General features: G+C 49.1%; 2 protein-coding genes across 10 annotated transcripts in view; both read right to left on the reverse strand.

Annotated features, from left to right (window-relative positions):
• PRDM15 (PR/SET domain 15) overlaps window positions 1–5,239 on the reverse strand; it is a 77,865-nt gene extending 72,626 nt beyond the window's left edge. For 3 of the 7 annotated variants that reach the window (XM_033232540.1, XM_033232536.1, XM_033232539.1), the window contains exon 1: window positions 5,041–5,122. Coding sequence is in view for 2 of the 7 variants with exons in the window: in XM_033232535.1 (XP_033088426.1) it covers window positions 5,041–5,142 (102 nt within the window). In the remaining 5 variants the exon portion in view is untranslated. Of the gene's footprint in view, window positions 1–5,040 lie in introns of all 7 variants that reach the window. The other 4 variants (XM_033232535.1, XM_033232538.1, XM_033232543.1 and 1 more) reach the window with 4 other exon arrangements.
• A 7,044-nt stretch (window positions 5,240–12,283) lies between these two features.
• The window catches only part of C2CD2 (C2 calcium dependent domain containing 2), a 71,917-nt gene continuing 65,674 nt past the window's right edge, over window positions 12,284–18,526 (reverse strand). For 2 of the 3 annotated variants that reach the window (XM_033232548.1, XM_033232547.1), the window contains exon 14: window positions 12,284–16,375. In XM_033232548.1, coding sequence (XP_033088439.1) covers window positions 16,155–16,375 — 221 coding nt within the window. In that variant the 3' untranslated portion in view covers window positions 12,284–16,154. The remainder of the gene's footprint in view (window positions 16,376–18,526) is intronic. The other variant, XM_033232549.1, reaches the window with a different exon arrangement.

Raw genomic sequence — 18,526 nt, forward strand, 5'->3', positions numbered from 1 at the left:
TACTTAATGATGAGGCTTGTGTGACCCTAGAGGGCTTGGATGGTGGAGAGGCTGTGAGTGCTGGTTTAGCATATTTTAAAAAGCAGAGAGAATGAGAATAGGCAGAGAGCAAAGCCTAGAGAAGTCAGATGTGCTGGGGGATAGGGACCCAGGGAGACAAGGGGAATCCAGATGACAGGACCAGCTAACAGTCAGAGTTGAGGTGGCCTGCTCAGAACAAGGACCCTGTTAACCTCTTGCCTAACGTGGTGCTAAAATAACATTTATGGTTTTGGTCACAATAAAAGACAAACCTACTATAACTAAGTAGCATATATATATATATATGCATAATTTGAAACTTACAAAAGACCAGAAGCCCAGAGGGTTGAGACACCTGAAACACACCCCTTCTCAAAAGCAGACTCTGGTCCAGTGAGTGGGCAGTTAAGGTCCAACCACATTTACTTCCTGCAGGCCCCACCCACATCAAGGATTAAGGACCCTGGACTCACAATGAGTTTGCCTCGAGCCGCATCGCTTAGTCAAGGTTTACTGATGATGCTTGCAATAGGTCAACACTCAGAGCTGTCAAGTGGAGACCTGGACCATGCTGAACACAAAAGTCGGTCAAACGGAGCCAGTAACAGACGGCGCATCTCAGGCAAAGAAAAGCATCTTCTCTGAGAAAGCCAAACTCCAGTTTTATGTAAGTGTATGGAAGCAAGGAAGAGGTGAGCCGCCTGTGCTCATCAGATCCCACAGGCTTGGAGGACTCCAGGACAGGGTGCAGACATCGGCTTTTCCTACTCCGAGTAGGATTCATGTAGGATGAGTGGCTTCAGCAGAGCCCCTGCCCAGTCCAAGCTCCTCTGCACCCTAAGTCTTCCTTATTGCCTCCTCTGGAAACCCCTTCTGCCCTGGGGGGTCCCTCTCACTGCATGCTCCCTCCTAAGCCCCTCTGCTATCTGTACCTCCCCTCCAGAGCCTCCACAGGGGGTACCCCAAGCTGGCTACCTAGACCTCCCTCCCTCTAGATGCAGCACTTACCTGCCACTCCCAACTCCCAAGTCAGCATCCTGGTGGCCCCTCACCCTCCCCAGGCCCCAGACGGTAGCTCCACCTGACGCCTGGAACCAGAAGCAGCCAGTCTGAGTTTTGCCAGCATCCCCATGAAAATGTTTCCTAAAACGCTACTCCCTGCATCTCAGCTGACAGTATAAACTGTTCATCCCTGTTTCAAACAGCTGCAAGGGACATTATTTCCAGCATACTGTAAATACTGAAAATAAAACTGCCATGTCACTCTTGTAAACATATCTATTAGAATCTAGGCATGACAATGTGACAGCCACGGTCATCTATTTACAATGCACACGAGCAAGCTCTTCTTTATGGTCAGAAAGTATACACTTCTTCCTCTAGGAACTCCTATTTCTGTTACTACAAAATGTAAACCCAACGTCATATATTCGTGCTTGAAATTACTCTATTGATTAACCCTCCTGTAACTTTCTGCAACACAAGCATGCATATAAATTGAATTCGCCTTGATTTTCTACAACCATAGGGTTGTGCTAACGTCTTCTGAATTATCACTGCAGTACAGTCATGTGTTGCTTAATGACAGTAATATATTCTGAGAAATGCATTGCTATGGGATTTTGTAGTCGTGCAAATATGATAGAGTGTACATACACAACCCTGGATGGTATAGCCTAGGGTATATACTACATGCCTAGGCTATACGGCCCAGCCTACGGCTCCTACGCCACAAACCTGTACAGCACTTAACTAACAGAATACTGTAGCTACCTGTAACATAATAGTAAGTATTTGCTTATCTAAACACAGAAAAGGTAGAGTAAAAATGTGGTACTATCATCTTATAGGACCAGCATCATATATGTGGTCCACCATTGAACCAAATCTCCTTTTTGTGGTGTGACTACAATTGGAACACCACTGATCAAAACAGAAATAGTCTACATTTTGGTAAATCATCGTCTAACATAAAAGCTGTGTTTAACAGACGAGAAAGAGTTTTTTTCCCCTCATCAGTTCACATATCATGGACAAATGCTCACCTCTCTCCCTATTCCTCTTTCTAGAAATGTGAGCACAGAGAAGCTGGCTCCTGAAATAAGGAGATGGGAGCAGAAGGGACTTGGCCACAGCAGAGTCTCCCAGTGCCACATCCTCTGGAGTTCTGAGCCTGAATTCATCAAAGATCAACTTGTCATCAACGATCACCATGAACACCGATGGTGCAGAGGCTCCCGCAGCTGCTGCAGGCCTGTGACCCACGGGGGAGCCATTCCCCAACACCCTTAAATCTGCTGGGACCCCCCCACCCCGCAGTTCCCACACCCAAGGGCCATGACTGCAAGAGGAGGGACCTTTCCTTAGGAGGAGCCTTTTGAGGAGTGGACGTGGCCCCAGGGCAGGGGCTTCTCCCACTCTGAGGGAGAGTTTGAAGATGTCTGGTCTACAGGGCCCCTGATTCCCTCAGGTCACCCCCACACCCAGGACACAGCTGTCAGCTACACCTCAGTAAACAGCAGCTCCAGTCACCCACTATGCATTTCTCAACCAAACCAGCAGCAGGCCTGCCTGGCTCTGGAACTAGGCTCTGTCCTGCCCCATCTCCCCTTCTACCTCCGTGTTCTATGGAGTGGAATCATGCAGGGCCTGGATTCCAGTGATGCCAACTCCATTCCCCACACACAGCAAAAAGATGCAGACTCTGCCCCGCCACTGCTCAAAGCCCCTCAGTGGCATCCACAAGGCACTCAGAATAAAATCTCTGCCTGGTGCATGGCCCCTGCTGCCTCACCTTCACGGCCACACTGGCCTGTCCCATCCTGGGCTCATCCCACCCAGGGCCTTAGAATTTGCCAACATCTGCCTGGTGGGGGCAGGCACCACCCCACCCACCTCCACCAGAGGCTCCCTCACAGGACTGTCTCCACTGTGGCCCCTCCTCAGACAGCCCCTTCTAGTCCCAGCCTCCAAGTGCCCCATCCCCTGCCCGCCACTTGCCTGCCCTCCTTCCTTTCTTCATGCTCTTCCCACCCCCTTACCTGAGAGTTTTATGATTTTCTATCTACACCACCTCCTACACCCCTGTCCAGAACATTAGGTCCCCCAGGTGCAGCCCCCTTTCCATTCACTACAGCGTGGGGCACGTAACAGGTGCTCAGTAAACACTGGTGGAAAGAATGAATGAATGACCGAATGAATATCTGCACACACCAGCACTGTGAGGGGAGCTGAGCAGGGCCATCCATGCTTTGCAAACGAGGAACAAAGTCTGAAAAAGCATTTAAGTCACCGCGCACCATCCCAGCCTCTGAGTACACGGGTGGAAGACAGTTGCCTTAAATCTCCTTTCAATCTGCAAAATGACAGGACTGTTCTTTCCTGGCCTTCTGCACAGATAATGACATCGAAAATGATATAAGAGCCACATCCTAAGTGAAACGAGTCCTTTGTCAAATATAATTATTCTAAGACAAGCTAGCAGACTTCCAACTACAGTTGATTTTTAAATTTATTTGTCTTCTGGAGAAATAACCGTCCTGCCTGCTTCCAAAATGGAACATATTAGTCTATTCTTTGCTGGCTACTTTGCTGCAAAAAGTATGAATCACAGATATAAGAAGAAAAACTACAAAAAAAAATTGGTGTTTTTTCCTATTGAAAATCTAAATTATAGAGCTACTATTTCTTAATCGTTCACCGTGAGGCAGTGATGTCAGGAAATCTGGGGAAGGAGTGAAGCAGTGAAAACGTGGAATACGTGAAAATGTCTGAGCTTGAAACAAAATACGGTAGTGGTGTGTGCACCCGGGTGGGATCACGCCCTTATCAAGTGTTGACATCACTGCATTCTCCAAGGAGAACTGTCATTGCTACCTTTTAAGGTTCATCACAAAAGCAGTGGCTCCTTTACATCTCACCCTTAAAAACACCTTCAGGAACCAAGCTGGGTTCTCCAAATTCACTTGAGTCTGGCTTAAGCCAATGTGGTTTTTTTTAAAACGAGTGTTGGCAGCTTTAAATACACGCATAGGTCCACGTGTCTCTGATCACACACTTGTTTCTACCGTTTTAAACTCCCTTTGGGGACTTGGGGGTGAGGGGCAATTTCTGAGCATTTGTGGGGAAAAAAAACCCATCCACTACATGAGAGGCTTAAGAAAAAGGTAAATGGGAGCTAACTCTAACCACCAGGTAGAAGTATTTATTTCCATGAGTTTTCATTTCTATTTTCACCTGTGTGAACACCGCCCCTCTCGCCGGAGGCCGCACGTGGCCCCCGTGCCCACCTGTCCGCGCGAGGCGGGCCTCACCTGAGCGGCCGGGCACGCCCCGTCCCCGCACGGCTACCCACCCCGGGCAGGCACGCGTCACCTGTCCATCCACCTCGCTACCTTCTCTCTGCCACCAAAAGGCTTAAGAAAACAAGGTGCAAGGGGTCTGGGAGACCCCATCACCCGGACTCAGCTTCTCTAAACGCGGGGGTGGGGGTCCAGGGACCCTCCCGTGCCACCCGCATGGGCTGTACACGAGGGCGGGGGACAGCGACATCCCCGGGGCCCCCGGCGACGAGGCAGCACGGGGGCGGGGGCCGCGGGCCGGGGGCGGCGGAGACCCTGCGCCGCGCCCACGGCGAACGGGGCCCGGCAGCCCCGCGGCCCCGCGCTGGGCCTGGCCGCTGGCAGGCAAGGGGGGCGCGAGGCCGGCGGCAGGGGCGCGGAGCCCGGCCAGGAGCGCCCGCGGCGGCGGGACCCGGCGGGCGGGCGGCGCGCAGGGCGATCCCGGAGCGGCTCCGGGAAATCCAGCCGGGTTTTGACTCCGATCGCCAACGGTGCCCGCAGCCGGCGAATGTAACAAAGAACAGTCGGCATGGCGGCTGGACCGGGGCGGCGCGCGGCTGCCGGGCGCGGGGGGCGGCGGGCCCGGGGCGCGCCGGGGCTCGTGGGGGTGGCGGGCGCGGACCGGGGCCGGCGGGACGCGCGCCGGGGCGGGCGGCGGGCGCAGGGCCCGGAGCTTTACCTGCCTTTGGAATGTGCAGAGCGGGATCGGATCCGGACTCCGGGTTGCGATCCGCTCCGGAAACTGCGCAGCACCGGAAGCCGGGCAGCGGTGGCGGGGCATGGCGGGACTTGTAGTCCGCGGCCGGGCGCGAGGGGCGCAGGCGAGACGCTGGCGCGGCCGGGGGTCCTGCGGGTGGGACTGCGGGCCGCGGGCTGCGTGGACCGGGCAGCGGGCGTGCGCGGGGCGGGGCTGGCCGGAGGGAATTCCGCGCGCGGCCCCCTCCCACGTGGCACGGCCCCGCCGCCCACGCTCGCAGGCGGTTCCCTCCACCTCTCCCCGGACGCGTTTCTTGCGGGGTTGGGGAGTGGTGGCGGTGGGTGGGTCGAGTGTTTCTCTAGAACAGGCCTGGGACTTGCTCCCATTCATGGTGACCTCTGAATTTGGCCGGCGGGGCCCTGGGACACGAGCTCTGTGCCCGCGAGGGCCCGGGAGGGGAGTCTGGCCGGGCGGGCTCCGCCACGCGACGGGTGAGCACGGGGCCAGCCGCGGGACTGGCTCTCCATTCTTCCCTGGGGGCCTGTGTCGCCACTCTTGACCCCCTCCACCACGTGTGTGTGCTATCACAAAACGTGAGACGTATAAGGGACAGACTTTTCACCTTAGTCCTGGCCGCCCACATTCAGAGAGGCGACTGCCTTGTTCATTGCTGCCTGGCAAAAACCTCCATTCGTAAAGATAAGTGACGAACAGGGGAAAATGATTTTAAATTGATACCACAAAAGGGCTCGTTTCCCTCATGTATGTGAAACTCCTGTGAACCAATAAAAATATATATGTATATAGAAAAATGAGCAAAGTATATGGATGGACAGTTCGTAGGAAATTCAATGGTTCTTAAGCATATAAGCTATTCAACTACGCTGTAATAAGAGAAAAAACAAAGTCGCAGTGAGATCATTTTTATTAGATTAGCAAAGACTTTTTTAAACGTTTAATACCGCCTGGACAATATAGCCAGACCCTGTCTCTAAAAAACTTAGCTGGGCTCGGTGGCACGTGCCTGTAATCTCAGCTACTCAGGAGGCTGAGGCAGGAGGGTCACTTGAGTCCCACAGTTTGAGGCTGCAGGGAGCTGTGATCGTGCCACTGCACTCCAGCCTGGGCAACAGAGTGAGACCCTGTCTCAAAAAACAGAAAAAAAAAGTTTAATAGCATAATTTTGACTAGAGAAAGCAAGCTCTCTCCATTGCTGGTAGGAGAATAAATTAGTATAGATTCCATTGAGATCATTTGTGGATATCCATAAAAATTCTAAATGCACGTAGCCTTTGACCCACATGCAGGAACGATGCCAGAGACGGACTCACTTGTATGAATGGCATATGTATAAAGGTTAGTCATAACTACGTGCCATCCCATGGGAAGTGTTGGATGCACCTGGGCACACACATAGGCTGCAACGCCAGGCAGCCGGAGACAGATTAGGCAAGTTGCTCTGTGAAGGCTGGTTTATCTGCCTGGCCCAGTATTCTACAGTGGCTTCCGTGTTGCACTACAGTAGGCCATCCCATGGCCCCCCAGACTTTTCTGGAGCATCCCCGGCGTCCATCATCTCCCTGCTTGTCCCCACCCGGGACTTCACGCCTCCCTCCAGCCTCCTGTCCCTCAAGCCTGTTCCCAAGGCCTTCCGACTCCATCTTCAGACACTTCCCAGGTTTTCCACAACCTTCTCTGTATTCAGGTCTCCGCCCAACCTCACTCCCACCACCACCACTACAGCTAATGGACATTCCCTCTACACACGCACCTCCAGTGACATCACTCACTGTTCAAAAATGGCCAGATGACTGGTTCTCTGGGCCTCAGGACATGAAATAGTCCTCGGCATATGTGAATAAAAGGTTGTTTACAGAAAAAAAGTGACAGGTCCACGGCAAGTGCAAATAACTGAAAGTAAACCAAAGACTTCAACCTCCCCCAAGCCATTTCTCCTATTACTACATACAGCTCACAGCTGGAATTCACTTACACAACGACATCTTGTCTTCGAGAAGATTGTCAATGTGTCCGCTATAATCCTTCAGTGCAGTCTAGAAATAATACCTCTCAAGGCAGATTCATCTCCAAAATTTAAAAAAAAAAGTTGTTGCTTAAAGTGTCAAATGTTCATTATTAACAACTAATGCAATATACAACTTTGAATAATGGGCAGAAAAAAAGAAAAAACAACTATAAAGGTTGTTATTGGGGAAAATGGGAAATGTGAACATGAACGGCGATACCGGATAATAGTATCAGATCAATGTTAAACTTCCTAAGGGTGATCATTGTATTGAAAGTATGATAGCCGGTGCCATTCATTGTTCTCAGCAAATCTTTCTGAAGGATTTAGGGTGAAATACCATGATATCTGCAAACACGACAGAGAGAGACTGACAGAGAGCAGATACGGCAAAATTGGTGAATCTAAGTGAAGGCTATATGGGTTGTTCTGTAGGTTTGGGAAAAAAAATGAGTTGAAAATTTAAAAAACAACAGACGAGCTTCCGTGCTGTCAGTGAATTTCCTTGTGAACACTTACTTCTTCCTGAACAGATACTAGATGGGATTAAGATGTAATTAATCACTGAGGGCTACGCCCGCAGTCCTGTGGACGGCCTGCCTGCCTTAGATCAGTACTTTTCCAATTAGCATGTCTCCTTGGCTCCGGGTTTGTTATAATTTAAATACAAACCTACTCCTGTGCAAAGCATGATAGACATCCTTAATCACCTCTCCAGCCACCTCCAGCTTTTAATTAAAAAAAAATTGGCTAATTTTTCTCATAAAGAGGGAAGTCTGATCATCAGCAAATAAGTTAATTCCTACTAAATATGAAACACTGACTCTCACTTCGTGTTATTCTCACCCCAAACAGGCAGCATTGAAGTTCAAAAACTTTAATTTTTTGATATTATCCTGGAAGAGTAATTGCTGACCTTATTCACCGGCAGTGGGCCTTATGGCACAGTGAATCACCAGGTTAGAGACACGTTTCACCGTTGCTTACATATCCACAAATTAGGGGATGATATATCGGGACAATTTAGTAGACCTTTATCATAGGAGTATGTAGATTTTTCAGAGAGTACTGTTGTGTGACTTGAATTTTAGTCTTGGCCCTGCCTCTGACTTCCTCAGTGATTTATCCTGGTTCCAGCGAAGGAGACCAGCCTTTTCCTCATGCTAGTCTTTGGTGGTTTTTAAACATTTGTTTAACTCAACAAATAAAATGTATCATATGCCTGACTCTACTACACCAGTTTTTATATATATAAAAAATTGTTAAAAATTTTTGGCCAGGTGCAGTGGCTCACACCTGTAATCCCAGCACTTTGGGAGGCCAAGGCGGGTGGATCACTTGAGGTCAGGAGTTTGAGACCAGCCTGGCCAATGTGGTGAAACCCCATCTCTACTAAAAATACAAAAATTAGACGGGCGTGGTGGCGGGCGCCTGTAATCCCAGCTACTCAGGAGGCTGAGGCAGGAGAATCGCTTGAACCTGGGAGGCGGAGGTTGCAGTGAGCCGAGATCGTGCCATTACACTCCAGCCTGGATGACAAGAGCAAGACTCCCTCTTAAAAAATATACATATATATATAGAGAGAGAGAGAGCGAGAGAGAGAGAGAGCGCCATAGTCCTTACTCTCTCCAATTGACACAGACAGAGCCAGAGACTCGCGGCTGTGAGCAGAGGTTCTCCAGGCAAACAGACAGCGCTCAAATTCTGGTCTAGCCAGCTGTCAGCTTGGGCAAGTTACTTAACCTCTCTGTGCCTCAGTTTCTTAACCTGTAAAGCTGAAATAGATCATGCCTCATGGAGTTGTTTCAGAGAATATATGAGGCACTACATATAAAACTATTTAAAAAATTCTTGTCACATAGTGAGTGTGAAATTATTATTAGCCATTGTTGTGATCTCAAGTCTTTCTCTATTTTATTTATTTATTTGAGATGGAGTCTCACTCTGTCGCCCAGGCTGGAGTGCAGTGGCATGATCTCGGCTCACTGTAACTTCTGCCTCCCAGGTTCAAGCGATTCTCCTGCCTCAGCCTCCCAAGTAGCTGGGATTATAGGCATGCACCATCACGCCTGGCTAATTTTTGTATTTTTGGTAGAGACGGGGTTTTACCATGTTGGCCAGGCTAGTCTTGAACTCCTGACCTCAGGTGATCCACCCGCCTTTGGCCTCCTAAAGTGCTGGAATTAGAGGCGTGAGCCACCGTGCCTGGCCTTTTATAAAAGCTATGCTTGCTACCGAACTAGACTATAAATTAATAAATCCCGGCCGGGCGCGGTGGCTCAAGCCTGTAATCCCAGCACTTTGGGAGGCCGAGACGGGCGGATCACGAGGTCAGGAGATCGAGACCATCCTGGCTAACATGGTGAAACCCCGTCTCTACTAAAAAAATACAAAAATCTAGCCGGGCGAGGTGGCGGGTGCCTGTAGTCCCAGCTACTCGGGAGGCTGAGGCAGGAGAATGGCGTAAACCCGGGAGGCGGAGCTTGCAGTGAGCTGAGATCCGGCCACTGCACTCCAGCCTGGGCTACAGAGCGAGACTCCGTCTCAAAAAAAAATAAAAATAAAAATAAAAATAAATCCCCTGGGCTTAGTGCAATGCTCCACCTGGTACAGCAATGATGATCACCAGCTGATAACCCTTCTATTAAGGTGCCCAAGATCCCTGCACATCCAACTTTATAAATATCAATGATGTTACTATAGATCTATAAATACATAGGCAACTAGTTTTGAATGCCTGTTACAGCGGGGTGTGACTCGTAGTTTCCACTGTGGACCGTCGCAGTGTGGAGCTGGGGAAGGGCAGTGGAGGAAAGCTGATGTTTCTAGGTCATCACTGGGAGGAGGGTCCGGCCTCAGCAGCTTTCTCTCTAGGGGGAGCACTGTGCTATGTCAGCCATCCTAGTGTCTAGCCCCTTTGGTGAGTGATCTGCATTTTAAAAATAAACTTTATTGACATACACACACCACCCTGGCTTTGTAGGGATGCTAAGGTCAAAACAGCATGTGGTCATCCCCTCCGGTGTCCTGCTCTGCCATCAGCACCGGGTCCTCGGTGGGGGGAGGGGGGGTGAGGTGAGTGGAAACAAAGCTGCTGTCTGTGGTCACGTAAGGGTCATCAGCTGACCTTTGTCCTTGCTCTGCTAGGTGGGCAGTGACAGTACGAAGCCCCGGGGGATATAGGAAATGAGAGCAATGCAGGACAGCGAAGCCGGAGAGCTGGAGGCCTGAACCACGCCCTGCAAGCACTCCGATTCCACAGCCTGCAGAGAAGCTCCTTCGTGGGGAAGGCAGGGCTTGAGTTGGGTTAGACCGTTCGAAGAGTGAGTTTGAACTGCTGGGCACGAGGATGCGCACCCAGAATGACCGAGGGTGGTTGAGTTGGATTAATCTGGGCAGTGGAGACGCATTCGCAAGAACACAGTGCTCACCTGGAGGTGATCAGCTTAGGAAAGTTGGCAAATTAGGACAAGCTTGGCCTCCAACAACTCCGTCCAGCCTCCTCCTGGAGGATCAGCACAAAGTGGGTCCCGCTGGCCACACAGAGGAAGCAACAGTTCCATCACTGGGTTCTGAACCACTTCTAACTCCAAACAACAGGCACTGCCATCACCACCGTGCGGTGCCCAGGAAATGGAGCACACGACCTGGAACCCAGCTGGGAAGCATCAGTGAGTGGGCGGGACAGCTGAGAGGAGGGGTGGGCGGTGTGGGGGCAGGAGGCTGGGCCTGTCCAGTAGCTTCCTCCAGGACACCAGCTCTCCACGTGCTCTGCTGTCTGGGCACCGCAGGGGGAATGAAGACTGAGGGAGACCACAGGCACTGATGACTACAAAGGAGGCAAGATGCCTGCATGGGGCCCGCAGGACACGTTTGTGACCCGACTCCATCGCCTCCATCCCAGAACCACCGTGAGCCCCAGGCAAGAGCAGACACCGTTCCACCTGTGGCCGAGCCAGATACCTGTCCCCCCGTCCCCCTCTGCATGTGCCTGGGCCACCCACTGCGGTGGGGAATGGACAGTGAAGTCCAAGGATGGATGAGCGCGTCCCCCGGTGCCAAGTGAAGAGAGCTCCTCAGAAGGTCCCTGTGGATGGCGTGGAGACACAGCTGCTCTTCACGGGTGGCCCACCTGACACACACCCTCGTGTGGGCTTCACCCCCGTTCCACTCCCTCAGCCGGACTTCGGCACTCTGTTGGCACTTCCCAGGTGTGTCACCCTCAGGCCACCGCATGCTGGGCTCTGCCGCTGGGGGAGTCCAGGCCAACAGTCCCTGACATGTAGCATCCACAGTTACCCTGACCCAAGGGTCACTGGAATTTTTTTTTTGAGACAGAGTCTCACTCTGTCGCCCAGGCTGGAGTGCAATGGCGCAATCTTGGCTCACTGCAACCTCCGCCTCCCAGGTTCAAGCAATTCTCCTGCCTCAGCCTCCCAAGTAGCTGGGATGACAGGTGAGTACCGCCAAGCCCAGAGATGGGGTTTCACCACGTTGGCCAGGATGGTCTCGAACTCCTGACCTCAGATGATCTGCCCACCTCGGCCTCCTAAAGTGCTGGGATTACAAGTGTGAGCCACCGCGCCCGGCCCCCTGGAAATACTTTCTATAGTTAATGATTTTAGCCCCAGGCCTAGAAAGGACGCTAAACGGCTTAAAATCATGTAAGAAGCCCGTTAGGAAAGCCGTTTGCAAAGAACGAAGCAAGGACTAAGCAAGCGCAAGGCAATATCCACCTCTTCTTTTACTTTTATTTTTAAATTTTCATTTATTTATTTATTTTGAGACGGAGACTTGCTCTGTTGCCCAGGCTGGAGTGCAGTGATGTGACGGCACGATCTTGGCTCACTACAACCTCTGCCTCCTGGGTTCAAGTGATTCTCCTGTCTCAGCCTCCCAAGTAGCTGGGACTACAGGCATGCACCACCACTAACACTAATTTTTGTATTTTTAGTAGAAACGGGGTTTCACCATGTTGGCCAGGCTGGTCTCAAACTCCCAACCTCAAGTGATCCCTTGCCTCAGCCTCCCAAAGTGCTGGGATTTACAGGCACGAGCCACCGCGCCCAGCCTGCCTCTTCTTTTACGTTAATTGGCTGTGATGGTTGGTCACTTGCAGTGACCTGATGAAAGGGACGCTCAGAGAAGACCCTGAGACTTCTAAGACAGAACAGGACTCAGGAAAAACAACTCAGCATGTAGTGTTCTGTGTGCACATTTATTTCTTCAAAGATTGTTTGTGTTCCAGCCACATCTCCAAAGGAACCCACCCCAGCCCGTGCGCAGGCTTGGTGCAGGACTGTCTTCAGCATTTAAAGTGCTATTGAGGAATACAATCATTGTCACGTAAGTTCATCACCGCACTCCAGTGTCAGGCCAAACCCTTCCGCAGACCTGGAAAACCTGCCAATTTCTTCTCTTTTTACAATGCAGTTTTGACATAACAGTGGTAAACGACAAACCACAAGCCTCAGTGATGAATGGTGCGCACTACTGCCCAGCTGCTGAGAGAACAGGGCAGTGTACTGTGTTTCCAATGCAAATAGTCATGGACCCGAGGTAACCTGAGTTTGCTCTGCAGGATTCTGCAGGGGCCTCGCCCTGTGCAGGCTGCTTTGGTCATCGTGTCTGGGCCGGTTTGGGGCAGTGGGGAAGAGGGCCTGGCAGCAGGGTTTATGCCAGCCCCGAGGTCTGTTTTCCATCGGACAGAGATACATGTCCTGACTTCCACCGTCCACCAGTTTGTACTCTGAAGTTTCCAGATCAAGAGCCGTGAGATGATTACCCAGGAAACACCGGCCTTCGGTCGCCAGCAGTGTACATTAATCTTTCCCTCTCTGCTCAAAGCAACTTTGCAACTCTCGTCTATAGAGGTGGCCAGTAAAACCCAAGCAAAAATCTAAATGGGCACCAAGGTGCCACTGAGTGGCCCTCGGTCATAAGGGATCGGGGCTGGTTTTGAACTCAGACTTGAAACTTGATTAAAATAAATTGCTCTGTCAAAACTCTCACAGCAGGTTTTCAGCAGGAACAAGAAGATGGCTACTTTTGTTATTGCTACAATAACACACACCTGTGTGCAGACACACATACCACACACACACACTTAAAGCTCCATTTCACTCCTCCACAAAGAACAGAGGCACCTCCTTAAAGCAAACGGGGAAGGGTTGCAAGCTCATTAAAACCAACATGAGCACCCAGTTCCAGAGATACAGACACAGTTAATCTTAGTGTTCATGAGGAATCGCTTTTAAAACACCACTCGGCAAAACTTTCATCCAGACAAAAGCCAAAAACAAAAGCCCTCAACCCGCAAAAGCTCGTAGAAGAGGTGAGACGATAAAGGTGATTTACACGTCAGTATTTTTAGCATTTGGTGGATAATCTTAATTTATCTTTAACCTTCACAACATTTACTTTGTCATAAATACCCTACACCATGAAAAAAAAAACCTGTATAAAACAGCTTGGGAAAGAAACAGTCACAGTATCGGCACAGCCCATTTCTCACGGGGCTACCCTGAAGCTAGCCTACGTGTTTCCTTTCCTTTGCTTCATAAACTCCCTCCCACATTGGTGTTTTCTGTAACTTCAGAAAAGGCCATTGGATGGAGACAACATGAGTGTGTCTATAGGAAGCAGAGCCCTAGACCTAGGTATTCAACAGTAAGCAATGCTCGTGGGATTCATCTGGAAATGGAATAGTTAAAAACTTTTTTTTTTTTTTTTTAAGAGCAAGAAGGTTTAATACAAAATTCTGGGGCCGGCATGGTGGTTCATGCCTATAATCCCAGAACTTTGGGAGGCCAAGGTGGATGGATCACCTGAGGTCAGGAGTTCGAGACCAGCCTGACCAACATGGTGAAACTCCATCTCTACTAAATACCAATAAATTAGCTGGGCGTGGTGGCTGGCGCCTGTAATCCCAGCTACTTGGGAGGCTGAGGCAGGAGAAGCGCTTGAACCCAGAAGGCAGAGGTTGCAGTGAGCCGCCACTGCACTCCAGCCTGGGCAACGGAGTGAAATTCCGTCTCGAAAAAAACATTTTTTAAATAAAAAAATTTAAAAAAAACTTCTGATCTCTTCGCACTTGAATAGAGTACACCTGAATTCCAAAATCAAATAAAAAAGAACAATTAAAAACTTCTCATCAGTGTCCGAAATTCTGACACATAATATCTTCTAGGAATTCTTGTATGTCTCAGGCTCTTTTTACCACACGGCCAAGAGCAATAAAAGTTCAAGTAACACATTCAAGTGAACATCTGTCCCATCTGTCCCAAAAGACTAGCAGTGATGCCTGACTTTGGGGACAGAAACTTGGCAGTATTCACATATTTTGAAACTCCAGGTGCTTTTTTTTTTTTTACAATGATTAAAACTGGAATATAATTTTTGAAAACAAAGCAGGTTGAAAAAGTCATTTTAAAGTCACTTGATAATTCCTGGAACACCTAAGAAATTTGTAATGCGCATTTTAAAGTGAAATTCCTAATGTTGTTTTCTAATCTCTCCCCCTAAAAAAGAAGAAAAAAATCCCGTAAGTTTGGTTTTTATACAGGTTTTCACTACAAAAGAAAAAATCCTATAATTTTGGTTTTTATATAGCTTTTGACTCACCAGTGGCTCTATCACCCCCGAAATAGTTCATGTTTAAGGATTAACAAAAGAGCCTACGGAAGGAATCTCGCCCATTTCCGTCTCCATGACAGAAGTCAAGCTTTCATAACGGCCTTTTACATCTCTTTGGAGAAAAGTGAATCCTATTAAACTGTCAAAAACACTTCACCCCAGTGACGACTGTTCTTTCACCAGCATGTCTACTGGCAGTGGCACATTCAGGGCAGACCAAAGTGAAATCTGTGAATGAACTGAAACAGAAAGGCAACGGATGAGGAAAGCGACTGGAATGATACTTAGGGATATTCCAATGGTGTGCCAGGTGATCACGTTTTCCACCAAAACAAACCCAAACAAGGGCACCCCAACCTGTGTCCCAGAGGACTGTTCACAGCAAAATTCTGAAGCGCGCATAGAAGGAATTTCCTGCACGTTTGGCCCATTTGTTACTAAACTTCCATTCCAAAGACTGACACCTGAGACACAAAATAATTTCCTCCATTGCCCTAAAAGGACTTTGTTTTGGCTACTGGCAGCATTTGGCAAAATCCATGTATGTGTTTGGTTACCGTGTTGTACGAGCGGTCACGTATGGCTCCTGACTTCATCCGACAGGCCTGCTGTGCTCTTGTTTAGCAAGTATGACAGGCGGAAGAAAAAAAAAACTTGGATGTCAACTTCTCCACTAGTATTATTAGAGCTTTTAACACAATAGAGAAAAATGTAAAAACCATGTGAGAATATATATATCTTCCACTTGCAAGTAGGCTCAAAGTAAACTTAGAAAAGTGTTCTGCATACTATGCATAGGATATAGTTAGTGTTCAAGTTCTATGGCTAATATCAAAGGTAGATGACTTCCTACATCTGTCATAGCGTCTCCATTCCTATCAAAATTTCTCTGTTTATCCACATCCTGTCTATGTTCCACTTCCCTGTACTCAGGGCCAGCTGCATTTTTTATTCCAAGCAGCAGATGAGGAGAGGTGACCCACCCTTTCCATTCACAGTGACAGCACAGCGGGGCACCTCCGTTTTGTGACATGGTCCAGGCATGGACCAAAAACAACACTTGTTAGTGTAGAATAGGTAAACTGAGTCCCTCAAACCTGCCCTCCACAATCCATTAGAGTATATTATTTCACTTATAATGTTAATCTCCTTCTAATATCGAACCCTAACTCTTAGCTTTGAGCACAGCCCAAGCTTTGTGGCTGTCAAGTCTCATTTGGCATCTGGTGGCGAGTTGGGCTTTTTATCCTCTCTGGGGGAAACCTCCTGGCTGGAGACTCAGATTTTGTTTTCCCTTTAAAAGACTAGATGGTCGGAAGAAACCCAGCAAGACAAGCGGGGCATCTGGACATCTGGCGGGCACACTGGCTGCATCCTGGTGAGGGTAGTTAACGCGGGTGCACGTCTTCTGGCTGGGAGGTGATGACCTCAGGCGCTATGTGCAGGGCTCCATGGGGGCACCATTCATGGTGTTCTTGTTTCTGTGCCTGGAGAGCAGCTTCTTGTTCAGGATCCTGGTGAGGGTGACGCCTTTCCTCCGGGAACCCTCTGGCTGCTCCAGGAACACAAGGTCATTGTGTGACTGACTCATGCCCGGGTCTTTCTGTTGATGCCGCCGGCGGAAGAACAGCTTTGCCCCTTTCCTTAGAATTCCTCCTGGAAGAGGGAAGCGCAGGGGCTGGTCAAGTGGGCGGGGAAGGAGGGGCTGAATGACTGCTCCAATGGGACAAAGGGAAAAGGAGGCTCCAATGCCTCTAACAAAGGGCAGGTTTACTACTTCAGTGTGCTGTCACTATCTGCATGAGAAAAAAACAACTGGCATCTGGCTTGTACAAAACGAGATTTTTCAAGATGAAATGGAAAGGAGATTATAACAGTAGAAGCAGTAAGCCTGGACTATTGGTTGATACCCCTTTCCAAGGATGGTATTTATATTCCTGATTTTTTTGGGGGATGGAGTCTTGCTGTCTGTCACCCAGGCTGGAGTGCGGTGGTGTGTACAATCTTGGCTCACTGCAACCTCCACCTCCAGGTTCAAGCGATTCTCCTGCCTCAGCCTCCCAAATAGCTGGGATTACAGGTGCGCACCACCACACCTAGCTAATTTTTTGTATTTCTAGTAGAGACAGGGTTTCACCATGTTGGTCAGGCTGGTCTTGAACTCCTGACCTCAGGTGATTCACGACCCTCAGCCTCCCAAAGCGCTGGGAGCTAGGATTACAGGCATGAGTCATCACACCTGGCTTATATCCCTGATTTTCTATCAGATCAAATGGAGGCAGACAGCTGTTGCCTCAGTTGGGACACCAAGGACACCTGGGTCCCCTCTGTGCCACCCACTTCCCCTCATTAGGAAAGGTGTAGGTGGCAAAGCAGTACTGTGCCCCAGAAAGGATCATCACACTCATAAAACCCAATCAAGACCCTGAGAACAATGGTATTCACTTTCTTAGGAATGTTAAGTAATAGTCGCTCTTTTGGGAATAAGATTTTATTAAAAAATAATTCCAGATCCTATCATATCTATTAGGCCATGCCATCTGAAGTTTGTCACTTGGGCATATTTGGCCTACAAAACCTCAATTTTGTGTCGTTTGATCTATGTTTCCAGATAGATACAGATCTCTATATACAGATACTTATCTGGATATAGATATCCATCAAGTAGTAGAATATGGAATAGAAAAAAATTAGCAGCAGCAGCAACAATAATTTCAACAGCAATGATTCCTTAAAAATCAAGTATGAGCTAATGCAGTGGGTGCAAGAGCTCACTAATTTGCTTCTTCACAAATTAGTTTAACATCCTATTAACCAAGGCTGACAAGGTTGAGGGAGTAAGCATTTCAGTCCAGCCTGTGAAATTCATTACCACTTGCAGGTAGGTGGTAATGACTTTGAAAGAAGACAGGTCTGATCATCATGAAGAGGAGCTTTATTCTTAATGTGATAATTTATTCCCTTTGTGATAGGCATATCCAATAAACATCTCAACAGCCATGACATATGCAAATCGCCACCCATGTTGAGGAGGTTAAAGGAGGGGATGAAGAATATCAATTCCCTCTTCTAAATGAAATGCACACCAACAATTGTGGCATCTGAGGGCAGTCGGAGAAACCTGACCTAGACCTGCCTATGAATCTTTGTATAATCAAAGCCTACTACGGGGAAAGAAGCGTGTGCCCCTGAGCCTGACTTTAATCACGAACTACTGTGTCCCATCTGCTCTTCCCAGGTTACATACAGGACAGAAACTGAGAAGATGAAGGGCCGCAATGAACTGTATTCAATTTGATCAAAGCGGCCATAATTTTTTAAAAACTTGACTCTCTCAATACAACCAAATCACTTCTTATGATGTATCATTTGGACTTTTTTTTTTTACAGTGATCTAAAGTTAGGAGCCTGTGTGCAGGTTTCAGGGACTGCTGGAAAAGGAATGAAAAAGGAGGGTAAGTAGTATCAACGTGTAAATGACGTCCCTGTTGTCCGCAGGCCTAATGGTACACCTGTGGGACATCAGTGTCAGTTCCTGGAGTGATTCACGTCCCTGAAAAATGCAGCACGTCGTGAAAAACCAGCCATCAGCAGGGCATGTTCTGATGGCTGGATGACCCCCAACTGGACATGGCTTTGGAGTTTGGCCAGTGGGGCAGATGCAGTGGTGCCGATGTGGCTGACTGTTGTATCAGAGGGCACCTGCTGGGGAAATGCCCTGGGCATGGTGATAGGGGCTCCCAGGCAGAGGAACCCCCAGCTGTCAGGGGGCTCTGAGACCACCAGGTGGCCTGAGGTTGGGGGATG

The sequence above is a fragment of the Trachypithecus francoisi genome, unplaced genomic scaffold (assembly GCF_009764315.1).
Source record: "Trachypithecus francoisi isolate TF-2019V2 unplaced genomic scaffold, Tfra_2.0 Lachesis_group14, whole genome shotgun sequence".
Classification (NCBI taxonomy): Eukaryota; Metazoa; Chordata; class Mammalia; order Primates; family Cercopithecidae; genus Trachypithecus; species Trachypithecus francoisi.